The sequence below is a fragment of the Tiliqua scincoides genome, chromosome 4, assembly GCF_035046505.1.
Source record: "Tiliqua scincoides isolate rTilSci1 chromosome 4, rTilSci1.hap2, whole genome shotgun sequence".
Lineage (NCBI taxonomy): Eukaryota > Metazoa > Chordata > Lepidosauria > Squamata > Scincidae > Tiliqua > Tiliqua scincoides.
In genome coordinates, this window is record NC_089824.1 from 202,368,066 (window position 1) to 202,391,993 (window position 23,928).

Below are 23,928 nucleotides of genomic sequence, written 5' to 3' on the forward strand. Positions count from 1 at the left end.
TGCACTTCCAAGATCCTGTGCTCTCTGAACCCTGAGGATTTCAAGCATGAATGTATAGAGCTAATGTCATAATCCACAGTCATAAGAACAGCCCCACTGGATCAGGCCATAGGCCCATCTAGTCCAGCTTCCTGTATCTCACAGCGGCCCACCAAATACCCCAGGGAGCACACCAGATAACAAGAGACCTCATTCTGGTGCCCTCCCTTGCATCTGGCATTCTGACATAGCCCATTTCTAAAATCAGGAGGTTGCACATACACATCATGGCTTGTAACCCGTAATGGATTTTTCCTCCAGAGGCTTGTCCAATCCCCTTTTAAAGGCATCCAGGCCAGATGCCATCACCACAGCCCATAATTACAATACTGTATGTTACAGACATATTGTTGGGGCTGCTCATGACATAAGCAACAGGCTCTTTTCAGTTTCTGCTCTTTCTAAATGAACCCCAAGATATGATGGTGCACAGAGTGTTTATTACATACCTAGTCTCTTGACCACCAATGCGCTAAGTACCCTTTGGAGAAGAAAAAGAAATAGTGTACATCATGTCATGTTCTGGAACTAAGGCTGCAATCCTAACCACACTTTCCTGAGAGTAAGTCCCATTGAACAAAATAGGACGTACTTCTGAGTAGATCTGGTTAGGATTGTGTCCTAAAGCTCTAGAACACTGCGCTGTAGTTTAAATCATTCTGGATGTGCCACCATAGTATTTGCTTACTTTGATCCACTTAGCACATTTGTCTCCTATGACTGACAATGGATTCAAATGGATTTTCCAAACCCTGCTGCCTTCTTTTGAGTGGAGACACCCACAATTGAACCCTGAAACGTTTATGTGGAAAGCATATGATTTGCCACTGAGTTGTGGTCCCTTTGTGTAGATGTATAATAAAGTTTTGTTTATGTTATCTTCCATACCACCACAGTTTGTTGTCTTGGCTAGTTAATTGCCTTTTTGATACTGCACTTGACTCAGGATACATAGAAAATGAGTCCATGTGCATGTTGAATGATAGGGACATGAGAAAATGGCTAAGGTCTAAGGCTTGCGGTAACTGGGTGAGATGTGGACTTCCTATTTCTTTGGATCACAGCTGATCCCACCTAAACTACTTTTGAAACTTTGGTTTCAAGAGCAGTTTGCAGTGGAGATGGTGGGGTGGGGGTTGCTCCTTGAAATAAACGAGACTAAAACCAGCATGGGATGATTGCACTTGTAATTGGATACTGTTCTGTGGATTCTAGCCAAAAACAATAATCTGTGGTCAGTAATAGTTGCCTGCTTTAGTTGCACCTTTAGTACCAATGTGATATTCAGCAGGTGGCAGCTGATGGGGTAGGAAGCTTTCGCCTGTTGAATTTCTGCCTGTTGCACAACCAGAAAAGGTTGGCCATACGGGACTTCTCAGTATTATTTGTCTTTATATGATTGAAGTTTAAATCTGTGACCACTCCCTGGTGTGCAGCAGAGTGAAACTGCAAACAAAGCGACTGTATCACACGAAAAAGGAAGGAAGACCTCGCATTGATACCAGCAAGACCCGGGATCAGAGAAAAGTGGAGGAATTTGCACAAGCGCTTGAGGAATCTCTTCCAGGCCCGGCCGACGCAAACGCATCCAACAGATGGGAACATTTCAAGAATACCGTTTACAACACCGCCTTGTCCATATTCGGCAAGAAGACCAACAAGGCGGCAGACTGGTTTGAAGCCCACTCTGAGGAGTTGACACCAGTCATTGAGGAAAAGAGGAGAGCTCAAGCAGCATACAAGGCCTGTCCCAGTGAGCGCAACCTGCAGGTCCTCCGAACTGCTCGCAGCAAAGTCCAACAGACTGCCAGGAGATGTGCTAACGACTACTGGCTCCAGCTCTGTTCCGAGATACAGATAGCAGCTGACACAGGCAACATCAAGGGGATGTATGATGGTATCAAGCAGGCCCTAGGTCCAACACAGAAGAAAATTGCCCCTCTGAAGTCTGCCACAGGCGAGGTCATCCAGGATCGGGCGCAGCAGATGGAACGCTGGGTGCAGCACTACTCTGAGCTATATTCCAGAGAAAATGTAGTCACCGAAGAAGCACTGAACAACATTGAGTGCCTGCCTGTGCTGGAAGAGCTTGACAGTGAACCAACCCTAGAAGAACTTCACGTGGCCCTGGACTCCCTTGCCTTTGGCAAGGCACCTGGAAAAGACAGCATCCCTGCTGAAGTCCTAAAATGCTGCAAAGAGATCATTGTCACTGAGCTGCATGAAATCCTCTGTCTCTGCTGGAGAGAAGGTGGAGTACCTCAAGACATGAGGGATGCAAACATCATCACGCTGTACAAGAACAAAGGTGACAGGGGTGACTGCAACAACTACCGCGGCATCTCTCTCCTTAGCGTTGTAGGAAAGCTGTTTGCCCGAGTTGTACTAAAGAGGCTCCAGGTACTTGCAGAGAGCGTCTATCCAGAATCGCAGTGTGGATTCCGAGCCAACAGGTCCACCACTGATATGGTATTCTCCCTTAGACAACTGCAGGAGAAATGCAGGGAACAACAACAGCCACTCTTTATAGCCTTCATAGATCTCACAAAGGCTTTCGACCTGGTCAGCAGAGACAGCCTCTTCAAGATTCTCCCCAAGATTGGATGTCCACCCAGGCTCCTCAGCATCATCAGATCTTTCCACAAGGACATGAAGGGCACTGTTGTCTTCGATGGCTCCACATCAGACCCTTTTGACATCCGAAGCGGAGTGAAGCAGGGCTGTGTTCTTGCACCAACCTTGTTTGGGATTTTCTTCGCTGTCCTGCTGAAGCAGGCCTTTGGAACTGCAACAGAAGGCATCTATCTCCGGACCAGATCAGACGGAAAGCTCTTCAACCTCTCCAGACTGAGAGCAAAATCCAAAGTCCAGCTGAAATGTCTGCGTGACTTCCTCTTTGCCGACGATGCAGCTGTCACTACCCACTCTGCCAAAGATCTCCAGCAGCTCATGGATCGTTTTAGCAAGGCCTGCCAAGATTTTGGACTGACAGTCAGCCTGAAGAAAACACAGGTCATGGTTCAGGATGTGGACTCACCTCCCTGCATTACAATCTCTGAGCATGAACTGGAAGTTGTCCATGACTTTGTGTACCTTGGCTCAACGATCTCCGACACTCATTCTCTCGATACTGAGCTAAACAAGCGCATCGGTAAAGCAGCTACCACGTTTTCCAGACTCACAAAGAGAGTCTGGTCCAACAAGAAGCTGACGGAACATACCAAGATCCAGGTCTACAGAGCTTGCGTCCTGAGTACACTTCTGTACTGCAGCGAGTCATGGACTCTTCGCTCACAACAGGAGAGGAAACTGAGCGCTTTCCACATGCGCTGCCTCCGACGCATCCTCGGCATCACCTGGCAGGACAAAGTTCCAAACAACACAGTCCTGGAACGTGCTGGAATCCCTAGCATGTATTCACTGCTGAAACAGAGACGCCTGCGTTGGCTTGGTCATGTCGTGAGAATGGATGATGGCCGGATCCCAAAGGATCTCCTCTATGGAGAACTCGTGCAAGGAAAGCGCCCTACAGGTAGACCACAGCTGCGATACAAGGACATCTGCAAGAGGGATCTGAAGGCCTTAGGGATGGACCTCAACAAGTGGGAAACCCTGGCCTCTGAGCGGCCCGCTTGGAGGCAGGCTGTGCAGCATGGCCTTTCCCAGTTTGAAGAGACACTTTGCCAACAGTCTGAGGCTAAGAGGCAAAGAAGGAAGGCCCATAGCCAGGGAGACAGACCAGGGACAGACTGCACTTGTTCCCGGTGTGGAAGGGATTGTCACTCCCGGATTGGCCTTTTCAGCCACACTAGACGCTGTGCCAGAACCACCTTTCAGAGCGCGATACCATAGTCTTTCGAGACTGAAGGTTGCCAATACTATGATTGAAGTTTAAATCTGTATCTGCACTGCATGACATCCAAAGTAACTGGATGCAAAGGAGGAAAGGAGTCTTGTATCTGGGACCAGATTAAGCCATGTTGGGACCCTAAATTATGAAGTCTAAGAGGCCCTAATAACATTACCCACCCACCCCAAAGGTAATAGGTTTCATAGGCTGTGGTCAAGCCTCAAAGTGTAAATCACAGTTTAGCATGGCAGTTATCATCACTGGAGCAATTGTTGTGGTTTCCAGACCCCAAATATTCCTGAATCCCTGTGAAAAACCTTTAATTTTATTGTGTTTCTCCATCATCTTTAGAGTTTCATTTTGTATTGGTCAATTCCCCATTCCTCTCTAGATTTAGGATGCAAATGCTTCATCTGAAATTGAAATTAAAGTGTCTAAAAAGCCCATCTTTATTGTGCACAACATCTGAATAGCTTCTAATGTGTTTAAATATAGCCCGGATGATATGATTTTGAGAGAAAACAAAAGAACTCTCTGATGTACAAAGATCAGATCACAACAGATGGTCTTCAGTCTTCAATCATATTTTCAAATATGCTCAAAGGAAACCGTTTCTTTTACCACTACCAACCAGATGTTTAAAAACCATGAGTTAAGCCTCAAAATGAAACACATTTTTAAAAGATCAGATTGATGTTTATTTACTTATTTAATTAATAAAAGTGCCTTCTGTTAAGGAAGCACAGACATAAACACACACTTTATCCTCTTCTTCTTAAACAGAAGAGCTAAACTCTAAAATACATAAGTACGTGACCTTACATGGTCATTAGACAAATGCTTTGATCCTAAATATATTTGAAAAGTAGCCCCAGGAAGCATGGAGGAGGAGGAGGTGGAATTACATAGCTCAACTTGTCTATAATTATGAGTCCACACTGTACAAAATGGGGTTGCTAATTAACAGAAAAATATCCTGCCTGATTTGCTGCTGTGCAGCAGCTAGATGTGCAAAAATGAAAGAAAAATTCAATCTTCTACCAAAATTGCTAAAAATTGCTTCTGTTCAAGGCACAGAAGCAAAAGCTGATTAAAAGTTGTCAGCCTTAGTTTTTGAATATGAATGGTTGAATATTTGTTATCTTGCACAATCACATACATTACATACTCCCAAGCAAGTGACCCCCCCATGGACTACCAGAGATGACAGAGAATGGACTGCCCACAGCCATAGCTGACACTTCATTGACAGCTACAGACAGTCTGTTCTCCACCCCCTCTGGTGGTCTGTGGGGGAGCACTCTCTCAGTGAGATGCCTGAAGTGATCAAAGGTGATCTTTCTTTCTCAGGGACCCACAGACCACCTGTTTTAGGTAGTCAAGGCTGGCCTAAGATCTCCCATCGCCTGTGGTGGTGTAACAAATACTGCCCCCTCCCTTTATCTGGTGATATGTCAGCCATTGCTCCTCCTACTGCCCAGATTGTAAAAATAAGAGGGGCTGGAGGAAAAGAGGAAAATGTGAAGGAGAGGACAGTGGTCGGCATGATACTCTAGTCTAGCATACCACCCTCTTCTCCTCCACACTTTGACTTTTGCTCTGCCTCTTCCAGTCCAGAGACTAGAAGAAAGAAGAGGAGCAATGGAATCAAGTGTGCAAATGGAGGTGGGCACCCTCTGCTAATCTGCTACCTCAGGTGCCTCCCTCAGTTGGCCTCATGAATGGGCCGCCCATTCTCTTAGTCTTCTGCTTAAGTGTTGCTTCTCTGACTCTCAGCTTCATACTGTTCCTTACTTTCCCGTTTCGGTCAGTCTGACTAAGATTTTGACAATGCTTGACACTAGCTGTAGGTTTTATCTGAATATTGGAATCTTTTCAGGGGTGTAAGGAGACTACATGGGTACTAATTGTATGTTACTGATTTAGCTATTCAGTAGGAGAAAAACAAATGGTAAAGATAACCTTTAGCATGTCAATAGGGAGCAGACCCTCTAACTTTCATCTGAAGCCATAAAAGGGAAAAGTTACTCTCTCCTGTCACTTGAAATTGCTTCTCAATAGATAACAAGGAGGACTCCTAGAAAGCTCAATGGGTGTAGGGGTCTTTGTGTTTGGTGTCCCCATTCTACAAAAGATACCTTTTGTTGGAGGGTCCCAACTTCTGGCTCCTGCTACTACTGATTTCACTTCTGGTTCCCTTTTATGTCCCTCAGCTCAGCCAATTGCATGGTTCCTAGCTTTGGCCACCAGCTGTGACCTAAACTACTCATTACATAGCCCCTTCCTTCTTTTTTAGTACTGGGGGTGTAATTTGGATGTGTCCCAGGAACCAAAATATCTAAGAACAGCCCTAAGAGCATGTTTGTTTCATAACAAGCATGTCAGACCTACATGTCACACAGGAGATCCATGACTTGATTTATTGATTTTAAGCAAATTATCATTGAAATAATCGGTTTAGGGAGCTGCCAATTCAATGGGAGCAACAGTGGAGGCCTAAGGATGATGTTGATTGAGAAAATGAGATAGGAGAAAGAATTCAATACCACTTCCCTGAGCTCCACTCTTCCAAGACAGCCCCTCATAGATTCAGATTCAGGAACAGCCCATCCATGAGGCTGAGGAAAGTCACCACAGGGAGGAGAGGGGGGGATATATCCTCTGCTACACTTTCTCTTCTTGCCCCTCCTTGAAAAGGATGGGAACAGGGAAGGGGAAGGGTGGGCTCCACTTTTCAAGGAGGAAGAGTGATGGAGGCAGGTACTGATGTGCAGCTGGATAAGGGGAGGCAGTCTGTGGTTGCAAAGGTAGGTCTGCATCAGTACAAAATAGCAATGGCATTATTTATTGATTTATTATCTATTGAAGACCTTTTGAGCAAATATACATACTTCTGAGTCACAAAAAACACTTCCTTCTGCCTAATCTAGAGTTCTGTGTGTCTTGAGCACTTGCTTCTACAGGAAGATCATAAAAAGAGCCTTGCTGGATCAGGCTACAGGTCCATCTAGTCCAACTTCCTGCATCTCACAGTGGCTCACTAAATGCTTCAAGGAGCACGCAAGACAACAAGAGCCCTATCACCACTTCCTTGCGCCTGGCATTCTGGGGTAGCCTGCTTATCACTGACATTTTTTTCCTCATTTTTTATCCCAGGGGTGTCAAACTCAGTTCATACAGAGGGCCAAAGTTAGCATTCATGGTACCTGCTGAGGGCTGAAAGTGACATCATTAAGCAGAAAGTGACATCATTAAGCAGATGATGGCCAGAAATGAGCATTTTGTTCTCTTGTAGAAACTCTTTAGCAGCAAACGACCAAAGAGAAAATGCAAATTTTGGTCATATTTCCAAGATATGAAGGAGTCCCAACTATCAAGCTGGGAGAGCCCAACTAGCCACCTTGAGTGTCCTTCATTGGATAAAAAGGTGGGATATAAATATCTAAAATAAATAAAATAAACCATAATGGGGGCCAGATAAATTGCTTCCACGTGCCGCATTTGATCCCTGGGCCTTAGGTTTGACACCCCTGGTTTACCCTTTTTGTATTTTGCATATTATTGTGGGAATTGCTGCCTCTTGTGGGTTTACAGTCCTCTCTAAATTTAATTAAGCCATTTCTGCCCAACGTTGCATATATGCAACAGGGATCAAATGTGTATACCTGTGGGCTAGGCAGAAACGGGTTAAAAAAACCCAAAACACAACCAACTTTGAAGATGTTTCTTCAAGGTATGAATTGCCTCAACTTGCATTTATGTGAAGAAATATAGCATGTGAAACAGCAGTGCCATCAGCACACCTGTGGTTGCCAACACGGCTTGTTATATTGTGTTCAGTTCTGACAGCCACATCTCAAAAAGGACGTCGTGGAAATGGAAAGAGAGAGAGCAGAAGAGAGCAACCAAAATGATTACTGGGCTGGGGCACCTCCCCTACGAGGAAAGGCTGCAGCATTTGGGGCTCTATACAGGGGATGAATAAAATGGATAGGGAGATGTTCTTTTCCCTCTCACACAACACCAGAACCAGGGGACATCCACTAAAATCGAGTGTTGAGTAAGGGCAGACAAAAGAAAATATTTCTTTACCCAATGTGTCATTAGTCTGTGAAACTCCTTGCCACAGGATGATGGGATGGCATCTGGCCTGGATGCCTTTAAAAGGGGATTGGACAGATTTCTGAAGGAAAAGTCCATCACAGGTTACAAGCCATGATATGTATGTGCAAGCTCCTGGTTTTACAAGTAGGCTACTTCAGAATGCCAGATGCAAGGGAGGCAGAGCCATAGCTTAGGGGGGGGGGGCGCAGAGGGGGCATTACCCAGCATGAATCAGCAGTTTGCCCACCCTCGCATTTTCCACGCAAGTATATATACCCAGCATAATTGTCCACCCTGGAAAAAATAGTTGAACATAAGAAGAGCCCTGCTGGATCAGGCCAAAGACCTGTATCTCACAGTGGCCCACCAAATGCTTCAGGCAGCACATAAGACACAACCTGCATTCTGGTGTCCTCCCCTGCCTCTGTCAGTCTGAAGTAGCCTACCTCTGAAACCAGGAGCTTGCACATACATATCATGACTTATAACCCGTGATGAACCTTTCCTCCAGAAATTTGTCCAATCCCCTCTTAAAGACATCTGGGCAAGGTGCCATCATGACATCTTGCAGCAAGGAGTTCCACAGACTAATTACACGCTGGGAAAAGAAATACTCTCTTTTGTCTGTCCTCCCAACACTCAATTTTAGTTGATGTCCCACCCACCTCTAGAATTCTGACAACACGCCTGAAGGGAGGGCTCCAGAATGCAGGTCTCTTGCGGTCTTGGGTGCTCCCTGAAACATCTGGTGGGCCACTGTGAAATACAGGAGGCTGGACTCGATGGGCCCCCTTTGGCCAGATCCAGTGGGGCTCTTCCTATGTTCTGATGTAATTAGTTCGTGGAACTCCTTGCCACAGGGTATGGTGATAGCATCTGGCCTGGATGCCTTTAAAAGGTGATTGGACAGATTTCTGGAGGAAAAGTCCGTCACAGGTTACAAGCCCTGATGGGTATGTGCAACCTCCTGATTTAAGGGAGGGCACCAGGGTGCAGGTCTCTTGTTGTCTTGTGTGCTCCCCGGGGCATCTGTTGGGCCACTGTGGCTTAATCCAGCGGGGTTCTTCTTATGGACCCTTAACACGGGGAGGACAACCTCAACGTCATGTGTGAAAGGTCCCTAAGAGGAGTGTGGATGAGACAGACAGGCAAGTGCGCTTCACTCTTTCCCTGCGCCTGCCAGGATCTGCCCGGAGGGGACTGGCCCGGGCTGGGCAAGGCAGCGCTTCCTGTCCGGCCAAGCCCCTGCCTGGGGAGAGGTCCCCCGGCCCGGCCCGGCCCGGCCCGCCCCGCTGCAGTGGGCAGGGCTGGAGCAACGTGGCGCTGTTCGGCCCGGCTGCAGAGCGAGGAGGGGAGAGAAACTTCGCGGAGCCCGGGCAGGAACTCCAGCCAGCCTGCGCTGCCTGATGCTCCGCGGGAAGCCGGTGGCGAAGGCGCAGCATCCCCGGGGCGGCCCGGCCTGGCGCTCCGGGATGCCAGTCCCCCAGCCGGCGACGGCCGGCCCGGACGCTGGAATGCAGGACGCGCCTCCCCTCCAGGCGCCAAGCGCCGGCCGCGGGGCGTAGAAAACCTTTCCTTCTGGCCTCCGCTGGCAAACCAACTTGGGAGCTGCCCCCGGGGCCTCTGCCCTCGCCATGGGTGAGTAAGGCTGCAATCCTGCGCACACTCACCTGGGAGTAAGCCCCATTTATAAAGGGACTTACTTCTGAGTAGACGTGCATAGGGTTGGGCTCTCAGGCTACAATCCTATCCACGCTAACCTGGGAGTGAACCCCATTGACTATAATGGGACTTACTTCTGAGTAGACATGCCTAGGATTGGGTTGTAAGTGGATCCTTCTTTCCCAGGGAACAGAGCCGCGCAGGGTGGGGGCGGGGGAGTTTACGATTTGGGGGAAGAGGAGGAGGAGAGGGGACAGTTAACTTTTTCCCCATTTCTGGGTGACCTCGGGCCACTCACTATCTCTCAGCCTCACCTACCTCGCAGGGTTGTTGTGAGGACAAAAGGAGGGGGAGGAACTATGTAGACAGCACCTTGAGCTTCTTGGAGGAAGGAAGCCTCCTGTCTACCTTACAGAGTTGTTGTGAGGACAAAAGGAGGGAACTGTGTAGACACCACCCTTCGCTCCTTGGAGGAAGGGCGGTATAGACTTGTGAAAAATAAATAAAATGAAAAAGGCTTTGTAGTTCCTTCCCTCACCCATCTCTGTGGTACCTCCACTGTTCTTTTCAGAGGTGGAACTAGGGTGGAGCCTAGCCTAGGGGCACTTGCCCTGGACACTAGATGGGGGGCACAAAGTGCAAGGTAGTCACTTCTTTCTGGAGGAGGAGGTGCTGGTGAGTTCTGCAGCCCCGTTCCTTCTCCTGTGGAGGCTCCCCAAAAGGGAGAAGAAACACAAAGCCACCAGGACCTCCTCCTCCTGAAAGAACCTAGAAGTGACATCACAGTGTCATGTGACATCATGACATTACTGCCCCAGGCTCTGGGGCAGTGATTTTCAACCTTTTTCATGTCACAGCACACTGACAAGGCACTAAAATGGTCAAGGCACACCACCAGGTTTTGGACAATTGACAAGGCACACCATGCTGCCAGTGGGGGCTCACATCTCCCATTGACCCTATTAATAATTGACCTTCCCCCAAATTCCTGTGGCACACCTGTGGACCACTCACGGCACACCAGTGTGCCATGGCACAGTGGTTGAAAATGGCTGCTCTGGGGCTTCTCGGTACTCCTCTGGTTATTTCTCCCTCCCCCAGACTTGGATTCATATTGTCTGCCTCTCTGTGTATCTTGTGTCTGCCTTTCCAAGAGTGTGGTAGGAGAGATGCTCCCAAATCAGATAGTTTGGTCCTTTACTTTCTAAGTTTAGCACTTGGAGTGAAAAGGGGCTGAACAGACTCCACAAATTCTGCTGCCCAATGCCAAGACAGCCATAGCTTTCCTATTAAGGTTGCAGTGCTGTGCAACTACAGTTTCACATGGTACACTTGGAGCCCAATCCTATTCAACTTTCTAGTGCCACTGCAGCCCTGAGGTAAGGGAACAAACATTCCCTTACTTTGAGGAGTCGTTCATGTCTGCCCCTCCACCACTGGATGCAGCACACAGCTCATTGCAACAGCTATATCACTGCTGGAAAGCTGGATAGAGCCCTACTTTTGATCCTGGTCTTGCCAGGATCCATCTGCACAGCTGCATTTCAGTGCACACTTAGGCCTCACTGAATACAGTTGGATTTTACTTCTGAGTGAAAATGCACAGGATTGGATTGTAAGGCTGCACACCGAAGCACATTTGTCCAAAAGTAAGGCCAGGTCTACAACAGAGTAAGATAGAAGGGACTGTACTATTTTAAACTGCAGATGGGGAATTACATTTTAAAGATTTGCTTATATGAACTCCCTCAGAATAGAAAACCACCACAACGGGCACATGTAGTTTTCTCCCTTACGTGTTAGCTTTCTGTCTGCAAGAAGTATTTTGTATAAGGGAGAGTGCAAAGGAGTTATTTCACCACCTGTAAACTGAAGTAAGATAGTCAATTCCCTTTGCTTTTACTGTCCCATTGTCAGATTTTGTGCTCACAGGATGTAGTCTTTGCGACCACCAGTGGCGTCACTAGGGTTCGCGTCACCTGGTGCGGGATGCCAGCACATCACCCCCCATGCAGTGGGCAGGGCAACACCCCAGGTGGTGGGTGTGGTGCTGTACCATCACTCCGCCCTCACTGTTTTTTTGGCTGTACCTTTTGATAGGACAAAGATAGAACACATTCTGCATGAAATTACATACTGATTGATATATAGCATGCTGGTATTATTCCTCCTTACTGGTTTTGGTCACTAGTGGTGTCACACACACACATACCCGCTGTCCACTTACTAACACCTTATTGCAGCAGTTCTCAAACATTTAGCACTGGGACCCACTTTTTAGAATGACAATAAATCCAAGACTCACCAGAAGTGATGCCATGGTAGAAGTGCCATTATCAGGCAAATTAAAATAAGTATGTAACAATAATTAAAGTAAAACAAATAAGCAGAAGCCAGCCCTGGTCCACCAAGTGATTTTCCTCTGTAGCCTGCCTGCAATAACACCCCCCCCCCTCCAAAACCAATAAGGTTTTCAGCCCTACCCAGTGCCCAGTTCAATTTAAGAACTTCTGTTTAAACCAGATCACTGGCAGGATCCAGCTGGCTTTGCAAGTCTCAAAAAGGTTTACCTTATCAGCTGAAGCCTCTTTTGATCATTTTTAGGGTGGGAGGCTGCCTTCTGGAGCCCTTGTTGAGCTCCAGGTGCATAGGATCAGGACCATTCTGGTAGCCTTACACTCTCCTTCACCTGATCTTCCACACCAGCCAAGGCATGTTTGCTTACTCATGAGTAAATATGACCATGAGGCTTAGTTTTGCTTTCCATAGGGCTCTGCTTGCAGGGAGGGACTTCCTTCTCAGGTGTTTTTGGGGGCTGCATTCATTGGATCAGGACCATTCTGGTGTCTTTGGATTCCTCTCAGCCTGCCCTTTCCGATGGACTAAGGCAAGTTCACCTACTTGCAAGTAAACGTGCAATACAGCTCACTTTCCATAGGGATCCATGCATTTTTTGTTCTCCGGTTTTTTGACCCTAACTTTTGATAGAAAGGAGATATTTCACTCTGGTTTTTTGCATTGCCTTCTGCTCAAAATTCTGCATACAATGGTATATAATATGATGGGGTTACTCCTAACCACTGCAATTTTAGCATATCACCCCCCAGTGCACATCACCCCCCCCCCCCCCCCGTGCACGTCACCCAGTGTGGACCACACCCCCTGAGCAATGCCACTGGTGACCACTTGCAGTTAAATTTTGGCAATGGGGCAACAACAAGGAGTAGGAAACTGTGAGATTAAGACAAGTGAGTGGACTGTCCAAGTTCTCACAGTGTTGATAAACCTGAGTCTAACATGCATCCCTTTTGTTTTGCCAGATTCCCACTCCAAGCTCTGCCTGGCAAATTGTGCCCACTTTGAGCTAATTAGCTCCCCTTTCCCCCCAAGAATGACCCTAGTTCTGCCCCACAGCACTGCTGGACCTCATACCCATGGTAGCTAGCCTGCTCCACCTGCAGAGTCCTCCTTCCTCCCCTCTCCTGCCAGCAGCTCCTCCCACTTCTACAGCAGCACATTGCTCCTCCACAGGTCTTGGGCATGGCAGCCAAACACCAATCTCAGTGTCTCCAAAATCCATTCACCAATCAAACCAGCCACAATTCCATTAGCCATCAGTTCCTCAGTCCATTTATCCAATCTGTCCTCAAACTTTCCTCCTTCAGCTACCCACAAGCAACTCTTCCTTCATCAGGTGCTTTTATGCCTGAGGGCCCTATTGCCTTCAGGTGGCTGCAGCTGTGCAGCACACTCTTTGCTGAATGCCCAGGCCTTACCCTTAAAGGGGCCACTGCTGACACCACATCCTACCTCCTGGCCAGATCTTATACAATTCCAATACACCTTCAGACTGCAGGTGGCTTCGTCAATGACATAGGGCCCAATCCTATCCAACTTTCCAGTGCCAATGTAGCCATACCAAAGGGTGTACACTGAATCCTGGGGTGGTGATAGGCAGTCATGGAGGCCTCCTCAAGGTACAGGCATGTTTGTTCCCTTTCCTTGGGGCTGCATTGCAGCTGCATCAGTGCTGAAAAGTTGGATAGGATTGGGCCCTGAATGCTCTCACCTATACACACAAGCAAATTCCATCACAAAGAAAACTAATGCTAGGGAGAAGGGTTCTAGCCTAGCTTTTTCTCTTTCATGTTACTTTGGTGTTTTATAGAGAAACCAATCACAGGAGCTCCTGCTCTGAATCCTCCATGATATCACATGAATCACATGATATCACACACACACACACACACACACACACACACACACGAATCACACATATCACATGATATCACATGTCTTGAGAATGGATGATGGCCGGATCCCAAAGGATCTCCTCTATGGAGAACTCGTGCAAGGAAAGCGCCCTACAGGTAGACCACAGCTGCGATACAAGGACATCTGCAAGAGGGATCTGAAGGCCTTAGGAGTGGACCTCAACAAGTGGGAAACCCTGGCCTCTGAGCGGCCCGCTTGGAGGCAGGCTGTGCAACATGGCCTTTCCCAGTTTGAAGAGACACTTTGCCAACAGTCTGAGGCTAAGAGGCAAAGAAGGAAGGCCCATAGCCAGGGAGACAGGCCAGGGACAGACTGCACTTGCTCCCAGTGTGGAAGGGATTGTCACTCCCGAATCGGCCTTTTCAGCCACACTAGACGCTGTTCCAGAACCACCTTTCAGAGCGCGATACCATAGTCTTTCGAGACTGAAGGTTGCCAACTATGATCACATGAATTCAGACATGAACTCTACAACCTAGACCAGGGGTCTCCAAACTTTTTGGCCAGAGGGCCGCATCACATATCTGGCATGGTGTGGAGGGCCGGAAAAAATTTAAATATAAAATTTAAACAAATAAATTAGAAATGGAACTTAGATGAGTGAATAAATGGGCTCATTCATTCAACCTCTCTGGCCCTCAGAACATCCTCCAGACACAATCGGAGTATAGTTCTGGTCATGTTCAGCTGAGTGGGCCAGAGGCTTTCAGGGGACAAGAGGTTGGCTGTGGGCTGGAAAGAGGCTTGCTGCGGGCCGCATCTGGCCCCCGGGCCAGGGTTTGGAGACCCCTGGCTTAGACAAGTGGTTCCTAAATTGTGAACTGTGGTTCCCTGGGGAGCCTTGGAAACCAGCCAGGGGAGCCTCAGAATCCTGTCAAAAAACACCTCATCCTATATAATGTATAGAAACCTGTCACCTTATACAGTGCATAGGATTGTAGACCTAATGGGGAGCCTCAGTTAATGGCCCAGCAGGTCAAGGAAGCCGCCAATCAAAATACTTTGAGAACCTAGATTTTCTAGGTCGAGACTTCACCTACACTTCATCTTACTCCCTACAGTGGCTGAAAACTTTGAGCCAGCCTACTTTTGGTGGTATGTTTTGATTTTTACTTTGGGGGGGGGGGTTGTTTAAACTAGTGATTCTCCACCTCAAGCCAAACTTCAAGTCCTGCTTGTCTCCATCACCTCAGCCAGGGATGCTTGGAATTGTTCTTAAGTAATCCAGTCATGAAATAGGCTGCCCTGCATTCAGGAAAGGTTAGATGTGATGTTGGAAAGCAGCATGGCAATGTGATGAGACGAGATAGGATAGTCCATAAGCAGAGTGCTCAGAAGCCTTTTTGGACTCAGAGAATATTTGTATAAAGCACCAGTAGTTTGTTTACCTGCAAAATTCCTAGGACGAAGCAGTACAGAGGTTGCTGCTCTGTGTACTGAAGGCTGTAATAGTAGCATAGGCAAACAAAGACACATGTAGGATTCTCCTGGTTGGTGAGCTGTTGACAGCTGCAAGGCAGGGAGCAGTTTGCTGGAATCCTCTACAGGGGAATTTGATGGGCTGCTCTGCTCTTCATCAATGCTGCCCAGAAGTTCACAAACATGTGTGCCTTTTCCCCTGCATTCTTTGAGGCCACATCAGGGAACAGAGGGACTTTCATGGTTCAGAGGCCTGACAGGCTGGAGTGCCTTAATCATTTGCCACATGGAAGCTGCTTTATGTTGCTCCTAATGGTGGCTGTCTCCTTGTGGCAAGCTGTTAGTGCATAGTGACTATTCCATGAATCAAGGGATTTTCTCCACAGACTGTAAGTGTTTGAGAAAAATAATACACAAACACACCAGTAACTTGGGTTCCCCCCCCCCCGCCTTGTTCTGAGCAGTTCCACACCAATAGCTTGTTGTTTGGAGGCAATCACCAGGGAACCAATTTAAAATGTACTCTGTGCAGAAGACATTGGATGAACATTAGCTCTTGGAGAAGAGGCAGTGGGGCTTTTCATAGCTTGACCTGGAGCAGTTCAGGCAAGAGCCTCCTAATATGCTGTATCTATGTTCCTGTAATTGTCAAGATTGCTGGTAGTAATAATTAGCACTTGAGAATTTTCAAAGCATGTCTCTCACACACACTCACAGTAATTCTTCCAGTAAGTCTGTAAGGAAGTCAATATTGCTCTATGTGGGTTAGCCATCGGACATCAGTGCGCTGAGGGAGCTACAACAGGGCAACTTCTGCCCACCAGAGAGAAGCCACGGCTGATGATGCAGCACAGAGTTAGCTGTGTTGACCTGTCAATGGTGCCAGTACTGGGTTGGGGAAGAGAAGTAGGAGTGACAGATGCATATAACCCAATAACCATGTCAGTGAGAGAACACTGTTCTTGCTGCTTCAGTGTTCCACAAGAACAGTCAACTGGCAGACATTAATGGATAGCCAAACCAAGGCCGGGAGGATGCTTCATTGCTCTCTGAGAGCCTTGAGAGAGGAGGAGGAAAATGGGGAAGGCAGCCCCTTCCCTTCAATATTTGGGGCCTGTAAGCAGGAGGCAGGAGGTGATCAGGCAGCCATAGATCATGTTGATCAGTTGCTTATGTAGGGCTGAGACTAAGAGAGTGAGGGCCCAATCCTATCCAATTTTCCAGTGCCAGTGCTGCTGTGCCTATGGGATATGCACTGCTTCTTGTATTGGAGGCCTCCTCAAGATATGGGAACATTTGTTCCCTTACCTTGGGGCTGCATTGCGGCTGTCGGATAGGATTGGGCCCTGACTTGCCTAGGCCACTTAGTGAATCTATGGCAGAGGCAAGATTTGAACCTGGACTTCTGTGTTCATAGCAAAGTCTGTTTGCCACTGTGCTGTGCTACTTCTGCCGTGTTATAAAATTATACCTAACAATGGATTTTTCGGCTCTCCTGTACATGCTTCAGCAGGTATGCTGCTGCCTGAACTACTTCGCAAATATTGCTACAAACATTACATTTTGAAGTTAATTTTTTAAGCCATTTCAGCCCAACGTTGCATTTATGCAACGGGGACCAGATGTGTACACCTGTGGGCCAGGCAAAAATGGGTTAAACATTGACAGAGAATGTTACCAGTTCTCATGAAAGGTGCTCATTAATCTTGTTTGTCCAGTCCTATACAGTAGCCTTAATCCAGCTAGAGTTAGTTATGATGAAAACCAATGGAATGCAGTGAGACTCAAGTTAGTGACAACAACTAACTGATTCCATTGCTTCCAGTGGTCAATGTGGACTTGTGCCAGTGATATCGTGGGCGCAGGTTCAAGTGAACCTGGCAGTTTACAAAACTAGATAATGATAATCTGACAATGTTCCTTTATCCCGAGGAAGCCTCTGGAGGCCGAAACTCCTCCATAGGATACAGTGGCTACTGCACTGGTGACTGCATCACCGCGTAGGGAATTCGTTAGGATTGGGGTGTGTGTTTTTTACAGATAGATTCCCATTTCCTGTAAGTTAAGTGAAGGTGATGGATGAGCAAGATTAGAAGTCATTGTTTTTTTCTTGATTTGCAGGCCATGCGCTGCTGACCCTTCTGTTGACTTCAGCTGTCTCACTCCTTGGTGGGTTAATATTTGGGTATGAGCTTGGAATCATCTCAGGAGCATTGTTGCAGCTTCAGCTGGACTTTCATCTTGGCTGTTTTGAACAAGAACTCCTTGTGAGTTCCCTGCTCATTGGAGCTCTCCTGGCTTCTTTGGTTGGTGGGATCTTCATTGACCGACAAGGAAGACAGAGAGCAATATTGGTCAGCAATACCATTCTGTTCTGTGGCAGTCTCCTCCTCATGCTAGCGAGGTCATTCATTTGCCTGGTGTGTGGGCGCATGACTGTAGGTTTTGCCATCTCTTTGTCATCAATGGCATGCTGCATCTATGTCTCTGAAATGGTGGCAGCCCATCAGCGAGGGGTGATGGTTTCCCTCTACGAAGCTGGCATCACTGTGGGCATCTTACTTTCCTACGCACTGAATTACATCTTCTCAGATACAACCGAGGGTTGGCGATACATGTTTGGCTTGGCTGTCGGTCCAGCTGCCATTCAGTTGCTCAGCATCCTGTTCCTCCCAAAGAACTCTGTGCAGTTAAATGTACACAGGAGCGAGACTCGCAAAAGCCTCTTTCAACAACAGAAGGATGATGATGATGATACCATGTCACCATACCCCAAGGAGAAGCATTATTCTTTTGTGGAACTTTTTGGCTCAAAGGACAACATGAGAAGCAGAACTATGGTTGGCCTAGGACTGGTGCTGTTTCAGCAGTTCACAGGACAGCCCAACATCCTTTCCTACGCTTCCAAAATCTTCCGCTCTGTGGGGTTTCAGAGCGATTCCTCAGCTGTCCTGGCTTCTGTTGGTCTGGGGGTGATGAAGGTTATTGCAACTCTTGTTGCAATGGTTTTTGCAGATAAGGCTGGCAGGAGGGTTCTGTTGATGGCTGGGTGTATAGTGATGGCCTTTTCCGTGACTATCATTGGCCTGACGAGCTGCTCCATTCCTTTAGATACGATCAAAGACTGTGAAACACTCAGAGAGTCAAACAATACTTCATTCAGTTCAGCTCATCTCCTTATAAAGTCAGTGTCCTCCCTGCCAGCGATGACATCCTTCCCTCTGGCATCAGATGCTAGTGAAACTCAAGAAGATTCCGCTTTTGCCACCACAAGACCTGCAGGCTTTACCAAAATGCTTGCCAGCAATAAAAAGGGAGGCAGAGTGGCTGTTTCTCCTTCAAACATGGAGAAAGTGGGCCTGCTCAATCGGTCCATTGAGGAAAAGGAACAGGGCACCAGCTCACCTGTTGGAGAGAATCCTTCTAAGGATCATATACTTCTAAACTGGATAACACTGCTAAGCCTGATGGCTTTTGTGAGCGCATTCTCAATTGGATTTGGACCAAGTAAGAGCACATCCCTTGGTTTCACAGCCCTTGCTAATGTATACAGCTCACCGCTTGTGTGTTCTTTAGTTTTACCAAGCCACTGTGAGCTTCATCCTAGAGTAAACATGGTAGAATTTCCCACAGATGCAAACTCTGTAATCCAGTGCCTGTGTACTTTTTGTCTTGCCTCACTCTTAACTCTCAGAATAAGGGAAAGGCATCCAAGGATAGGGGGAGTCTAAGACAAATATCTGAAGTGGTAGCTATTTTAGTCCTGCAGGAGAGTGTCAAACTAGCGACTTCTTCAAAAAGCAGCTATGGTACATGGACAAGAGGGTGTCTAACTCTTTCCCTCCATGCTGCAGTGCTGGTCCAAATCCCCCCTGTGAAAGTCAAGTTAGCCATGGAGGGAAAAGCTTACAGTTACTTTTTGCTGCTCTAATTTTTTTCCTGGCATAGCTAATGACACTGGAGCATGGAGGAGATTCAAACTGAGAAAATGGCAAGGAGGCAAAGGGGTTTAACCGCCTCCTCTATGCTACAGTTCTAATCCACATTCCCCTTCCCCCTCCTTCAAAAAAGAATATGATTTCAGGAAATCTAATCCGTCTTTTCATCATAATGGTCAGAGGGAGCCTCTCTCTCTCTAGGTCCCTGTCATCACTGCACTTCTCCTGACTTTGCCTCGTGCTTCTAGACTGGTTTTTATGGGAGATTGCTTAGCTGCAGCCTCTGCATAGACAGATATACAAAGCTGTGTCTGGGGTGTTAATCTATCTCTGGATTCTGCCTACTACTGCTCCAGGAATTGGCAGCTTTTGCAGAACCTTATTTACATACCCACTTATGCAAACATATTTATAGAGTCCTCCCAAGCTGAGAGAGAGAGAGAGAGAGAGAGAGAGAGAGAGAGAGAGTTGGATAAGTGGTTTAATTCTTAACAACTTGGAGACTCTGGTCTGGAAGTAATCTTCATAATGCAATTCCATATGAATTTATTAATTATTCCCCCCTGATCCCCCATAGCAGCCTGATATGACTGCAACATATGAAATTACAATAAGTCTGGGAGTTTTTAAGAGAGTTGGCAATCATTTGGGAGAAACACTGCTTCATGTGGTATGCTTGCATTTGTGTGTGTGTGTCTGTGTGTGTGTGTGTGTCTGTGTCTGTGTGTGTGTGTGTGTGTGTGTGTGTGTGTGAGAGAGAGAGAGAGAGAGAGAGAGAGAGGGAGGGAGGGAGGGAGGGAGGGAGGGAGTCACCCCTAGTAAAATGGGCTTCGCCAGTTTTTGAAACCATATTAAAATTTGTTTGCCAGAGACAAAATTGAAATTACATACTACAAGCAGTGAACCATTTATAACAGCTCTTTTAAAAAATCAACCCTACGCTAGAACTGCACAAGTTACATTGTTTGGTATTTTCACTTTTCTCCTGCCACAGTGACGTGGCTTGTCCTCAGTGAGATCTATCCTGCCAGCATAAGAGGAAGAGCCTTTGCCTTCTGCAACAGTTTCAACTGGGCTGCCAATCTGCTGATCAGTCTCACGTTCCTTGACCTCATTGGTATGTATGGCTCTTGCTCACTGTTGATATTCTGTGCAGCGGTTTGCTTTATAGGCAGGGATTCTTGGCATTGACAATAAGGGCTCAATCCTCTTGCACTGGAAACAGGCAGGCCAGTGAGTCTGCGTTGCATCCAGCGCAAGTTTGGAGCTGGCTGAGGCTCAACCCGAGGCAAGGGGAAACTTTACCCCTTTCCCCATGTCACACTGCAGCAGCTCCAATGGGTCTATTCAGATCTGTGCCACCTCATAAGGTGGCGTAAATCTGAGCAGTCCGGGACTACCCTGGGCCACCCGGGAACAGAGCTAGGATCCAGCATAACTGCCAGATCCTGGCCCTGCCTCCCGCTTCCTGCTCACCAATGGTCCCGCCTGCCACCTACTCTCCCCCACCCCAAAATGCCTCCCTCCCGCTGCCTCCCCATACCCCCCAGACCTCCGCACTGGTCAAGCTCAGCTAATGCAATTCATCTTTTCCCCGGGCCCGTGTTCGCACAGGGAGGCTAGCACATGTCTTTGCACTGGCCTATCTCTCCACAGAGTGTCACAAAAGTGCTTTATGGCACTTTGGCGACGCTCTCAGGCCAGCGCAAGGGACTTATGTTGGCCCAAGGGCCTGTTAGGATTGGGCCCTAAATGTGTTCACATATGTTCCTTGATCTTATTAAATATTCTTACCCACTGTCTGCAGGATGCCACTGGTGGTGCACAGCTATCCAACCTTTACATCAGTGGCAGCACTCTACTGCCGCGATGGTACACCTTGCAGTACATCAGTTTATCGCGAGGATAGGATTGGGCTGCAAAACACTCATTTTACAAATTTGCTGTGTGCAAGCATAGGTCCCTGCAGAGAGACTGTACAGGTTAATTACCTGCAATTGAAATTTTAACTTATTTATTTACAGCACTTGTATGAATTTACAATTCTAGAACTGGGAGGTATATCCATCATGGCTTGTAACCTGCGATGGACTTCTTCTCCAGAAATCTGCCCAATTCCCCTTTAAAGGCATCTAGGCCAGACACCATCACCACATCCTGAGGCAAGGAGTTCCACAGATTAATTACATGCCAGATAAAGAAATATTTTCCTGTGTCTGTTCTAACTCTCCTGACACTCAATTTTAGTGGATGTCTCCTGGTTCTAGTGCTGTATGAGAGGGAAAAGAACATCTCTCTAGCCACTCTCTACCGGGTGCTGTAGGCTTATACCATAGTCTTTCGAGACTGAAGGTTGCCAACCATTTAGCCACTCTATCCATCCTCTGCATGAGGAGATTGTATGTCTCAATCATGTTTCCCCCTCAGGCACGTTTTTTGCAACTGAAGAGCCCCAAATGCCATAGCTTTTCCTCATAAAGGAGGTGCTCCAGCCCACTAATCATTTATTTTGATTTACTTCCAAGTAAACCCAGGTTGAATCAGGTTGCCAATTCATTAATTGCTCCGTACAGCAGCACTGATATTTGATAAAGACACCAGCCTTCTGCTTCACTAGAACAAAAGTGATGTCTTGGTACTTTTATTCTTTCCCTTGCAGATGCCACAGGCTTATCTTGGACATTCCTTTTCTATGGACTGGTGGGAGCAATGGCTGCTCTGTTTATTTACCTTTTTGTACCAGAAACAAAAGGACAATCTCTAGAAGAGATAGACCAGCAATTCTCAAAGAAACGGTAAGTGCCAATGTGCCTGCTATTGGCAGTTGACCCACAGTGGGTGGCAATACTGATGCAGGGCGCTGCAGAACTCCTTGTGCCCATATTGCATAGTTTTGAATTCCTGCTTGAAAGATCCATCTTGTTTCCTATGCCAGCTATATGGCTCCCAGTGTAATGGATCTGTCAGAATTTACAGATTTTGAGATTAAATGACTAGTGCTTCAAAGTTGGCTTGTGCATCATACTAACAGGGAAGGGGGGAAACTTCTAGGGACCACTGCAGCTAGAAATGACCTTAACCTCTTTGGTTTCAACCTTCCAGCCAGCGATACCCTCCACAAGCCAGCTTTAGGATTGTGAGTCTGTGCATCAAGGACCTGCAACTTTGCTCAAGCTGGAGAACCAGAAACATAACCATTTCAGTGCCTTTAGTCTGCTCTCTTGAATGAGAACCATACCTGCATACAAACAACAAGAAAGAATGTAGCATTTAGCAGAAAATACCTATCCTTTTGCTGCTTGCTAAAAACTTCCTATGCAATGATTCCAACTAGGAAGGCTTTTAGCATCTCTCCTTATTATGCCACATCTTAGATGAGAACTTGATACATCCCTCATTTTGTCACATCAAGCAAAATAGATGTTTAGCAAGGTAATGTTCTCCCTGGTGAGCTCAGCTAGCTCTAAAGTACCACAATCTGCTTCAGTTGTTGTCTAGGGGCCAAATTACACATCACATTAAACATGTAGTTGGATCTTGTGTGTGTGGCTTTTAAACATAAATAACAGCTGCAAGGGGGCCCAGTCAGGACATTGGGGAGGTGTGATAACTTCAACACTTTGTCCTGTTACAGCTCCAATCCCCCCCCCCCCCCCATGTTGCTATTTTCCCAAGGAAGGAAGTTCTCTTTGCACCAAAAGGAGGTTTCCTTCTGGGGCAAATTGTAGCAAGTGTATATGGACCACAGCAGGGGTCAGAGCTGAAAGCTGCCCATTCCTCCCACCCATTGCACACTCAATCCTGATTGGGGTCTCCCATGACTGCTGTTTGTACACTAAAGGCACAATTTGATCTTGGACAGTTTAAAAATGAAGTGGTTCTGGCCAGGAATAGTTTGACCTATAAGAGACACTTCTAATGAATAAACTAAGTCCACATTTCCAATCCCAGAGGAGGGTAGGGGAAACACCAAGTAGCGACTGCACCTCTTCTCACTCACCATGTTAATTGTTTGGCAGGTTGCTACAAAGAAACACATTCTGGCAAAAGTGTTGGAATCGGAGAGAAATCCACGCACGAGCTCGGTACCAAAGGGTAGACCTTTCCGGTGCTTCCTGAGAGAGGGGCAATGATTGCTGCCACTTACAAGTAAACAGCAAAAGTGACATCAGGATGCTTACTTCCTAGAGTGTTGAACTGGTACAATGACTTGCCCAGAGGAGGAATCCACTGAAGCCCTGAGTTCATATGGGTAACAGCACAGTGTTTCCTAAAGTGTGTTCTGATTATGCATGGAGTTTTGTATCCTTAGGAAAGGCTCCTCTTACATGCCTTGTTAGTTAAGAGGAACTATATTTGATGTCCTCCTGACAGTTTTTAGAGCAGATTATTTTTTAAAATCAAACTTTTGATAAATAAAGCATAAATTATGACACCACTTTGGGTTTGTGTCTTCATATTTCTCTGTGTAAAATACTTTTAAGGTTCTAGGGCTGATGCACAACCCTGTTATTCATGAATTTGTATTCAGCTTTGATAGAGGACAGCTCTCCTCTCTTTCACCAATGTTCTTATTTCATTTGAATTTCTACTCTGTTCTAACCAATTCTGAAGGGGAGCAACAACATGCCCTCATTGTAT

At 46.9% G+C, this 23,928-nt stretch overlaps 1 protein-coding gene across 1 annotated transcript; it reads left to right on the top strand.

The window, feature by feature from the left end:
• The first annotated feature begins 9,255 nt into the window (after positions 1-9,255).
• On the top strand, positions 9,256-23,725 carry SLC2A10 (solute carrier family 2 member 10). Its single transcript, XM_066624891.1, has 5 exons — positions 9,256-9,631; positions 17,471-18,856; positions 20,282-20,404; positions 21,947-22,082; positions 23,307-23,725. Exons 1-5 carry the CDS (start codon positions 9,628-9,630, stop codon positions 23,404-23,406), a joined length of 1,749 nt encoding a protein of 582 aa, XP_066480988.1. The 5' UTR covers positions 9,256-9,627; the 3' UTR covers positions 23,407-23,725.
• Positions 23,726-23,928: the final 203 nt, after the last annotated feature.

What these genes read in the sequence shown, in the direction of transcription:
- SLC2A10 (XM_066624891.1), top strand. An exon ending in CTCAATTGGATTTGGACCAA is followed by an intron (nt 18,857 to 20,281) that starts GTAAGAGCACAT and finishes CTCCTGCCACAG; the next exon opens with TGACGTGGCTTGTCCTCAGT. An exon ending in CACGTTCCTTGACCTCATTG is followed by an intron (nt 20,405 to 21,946) that starts GTATGTATGGCT and finishes TTTCCCTTGCAG; the next exon opens with ATGCCACAGGCTTATCTTGG.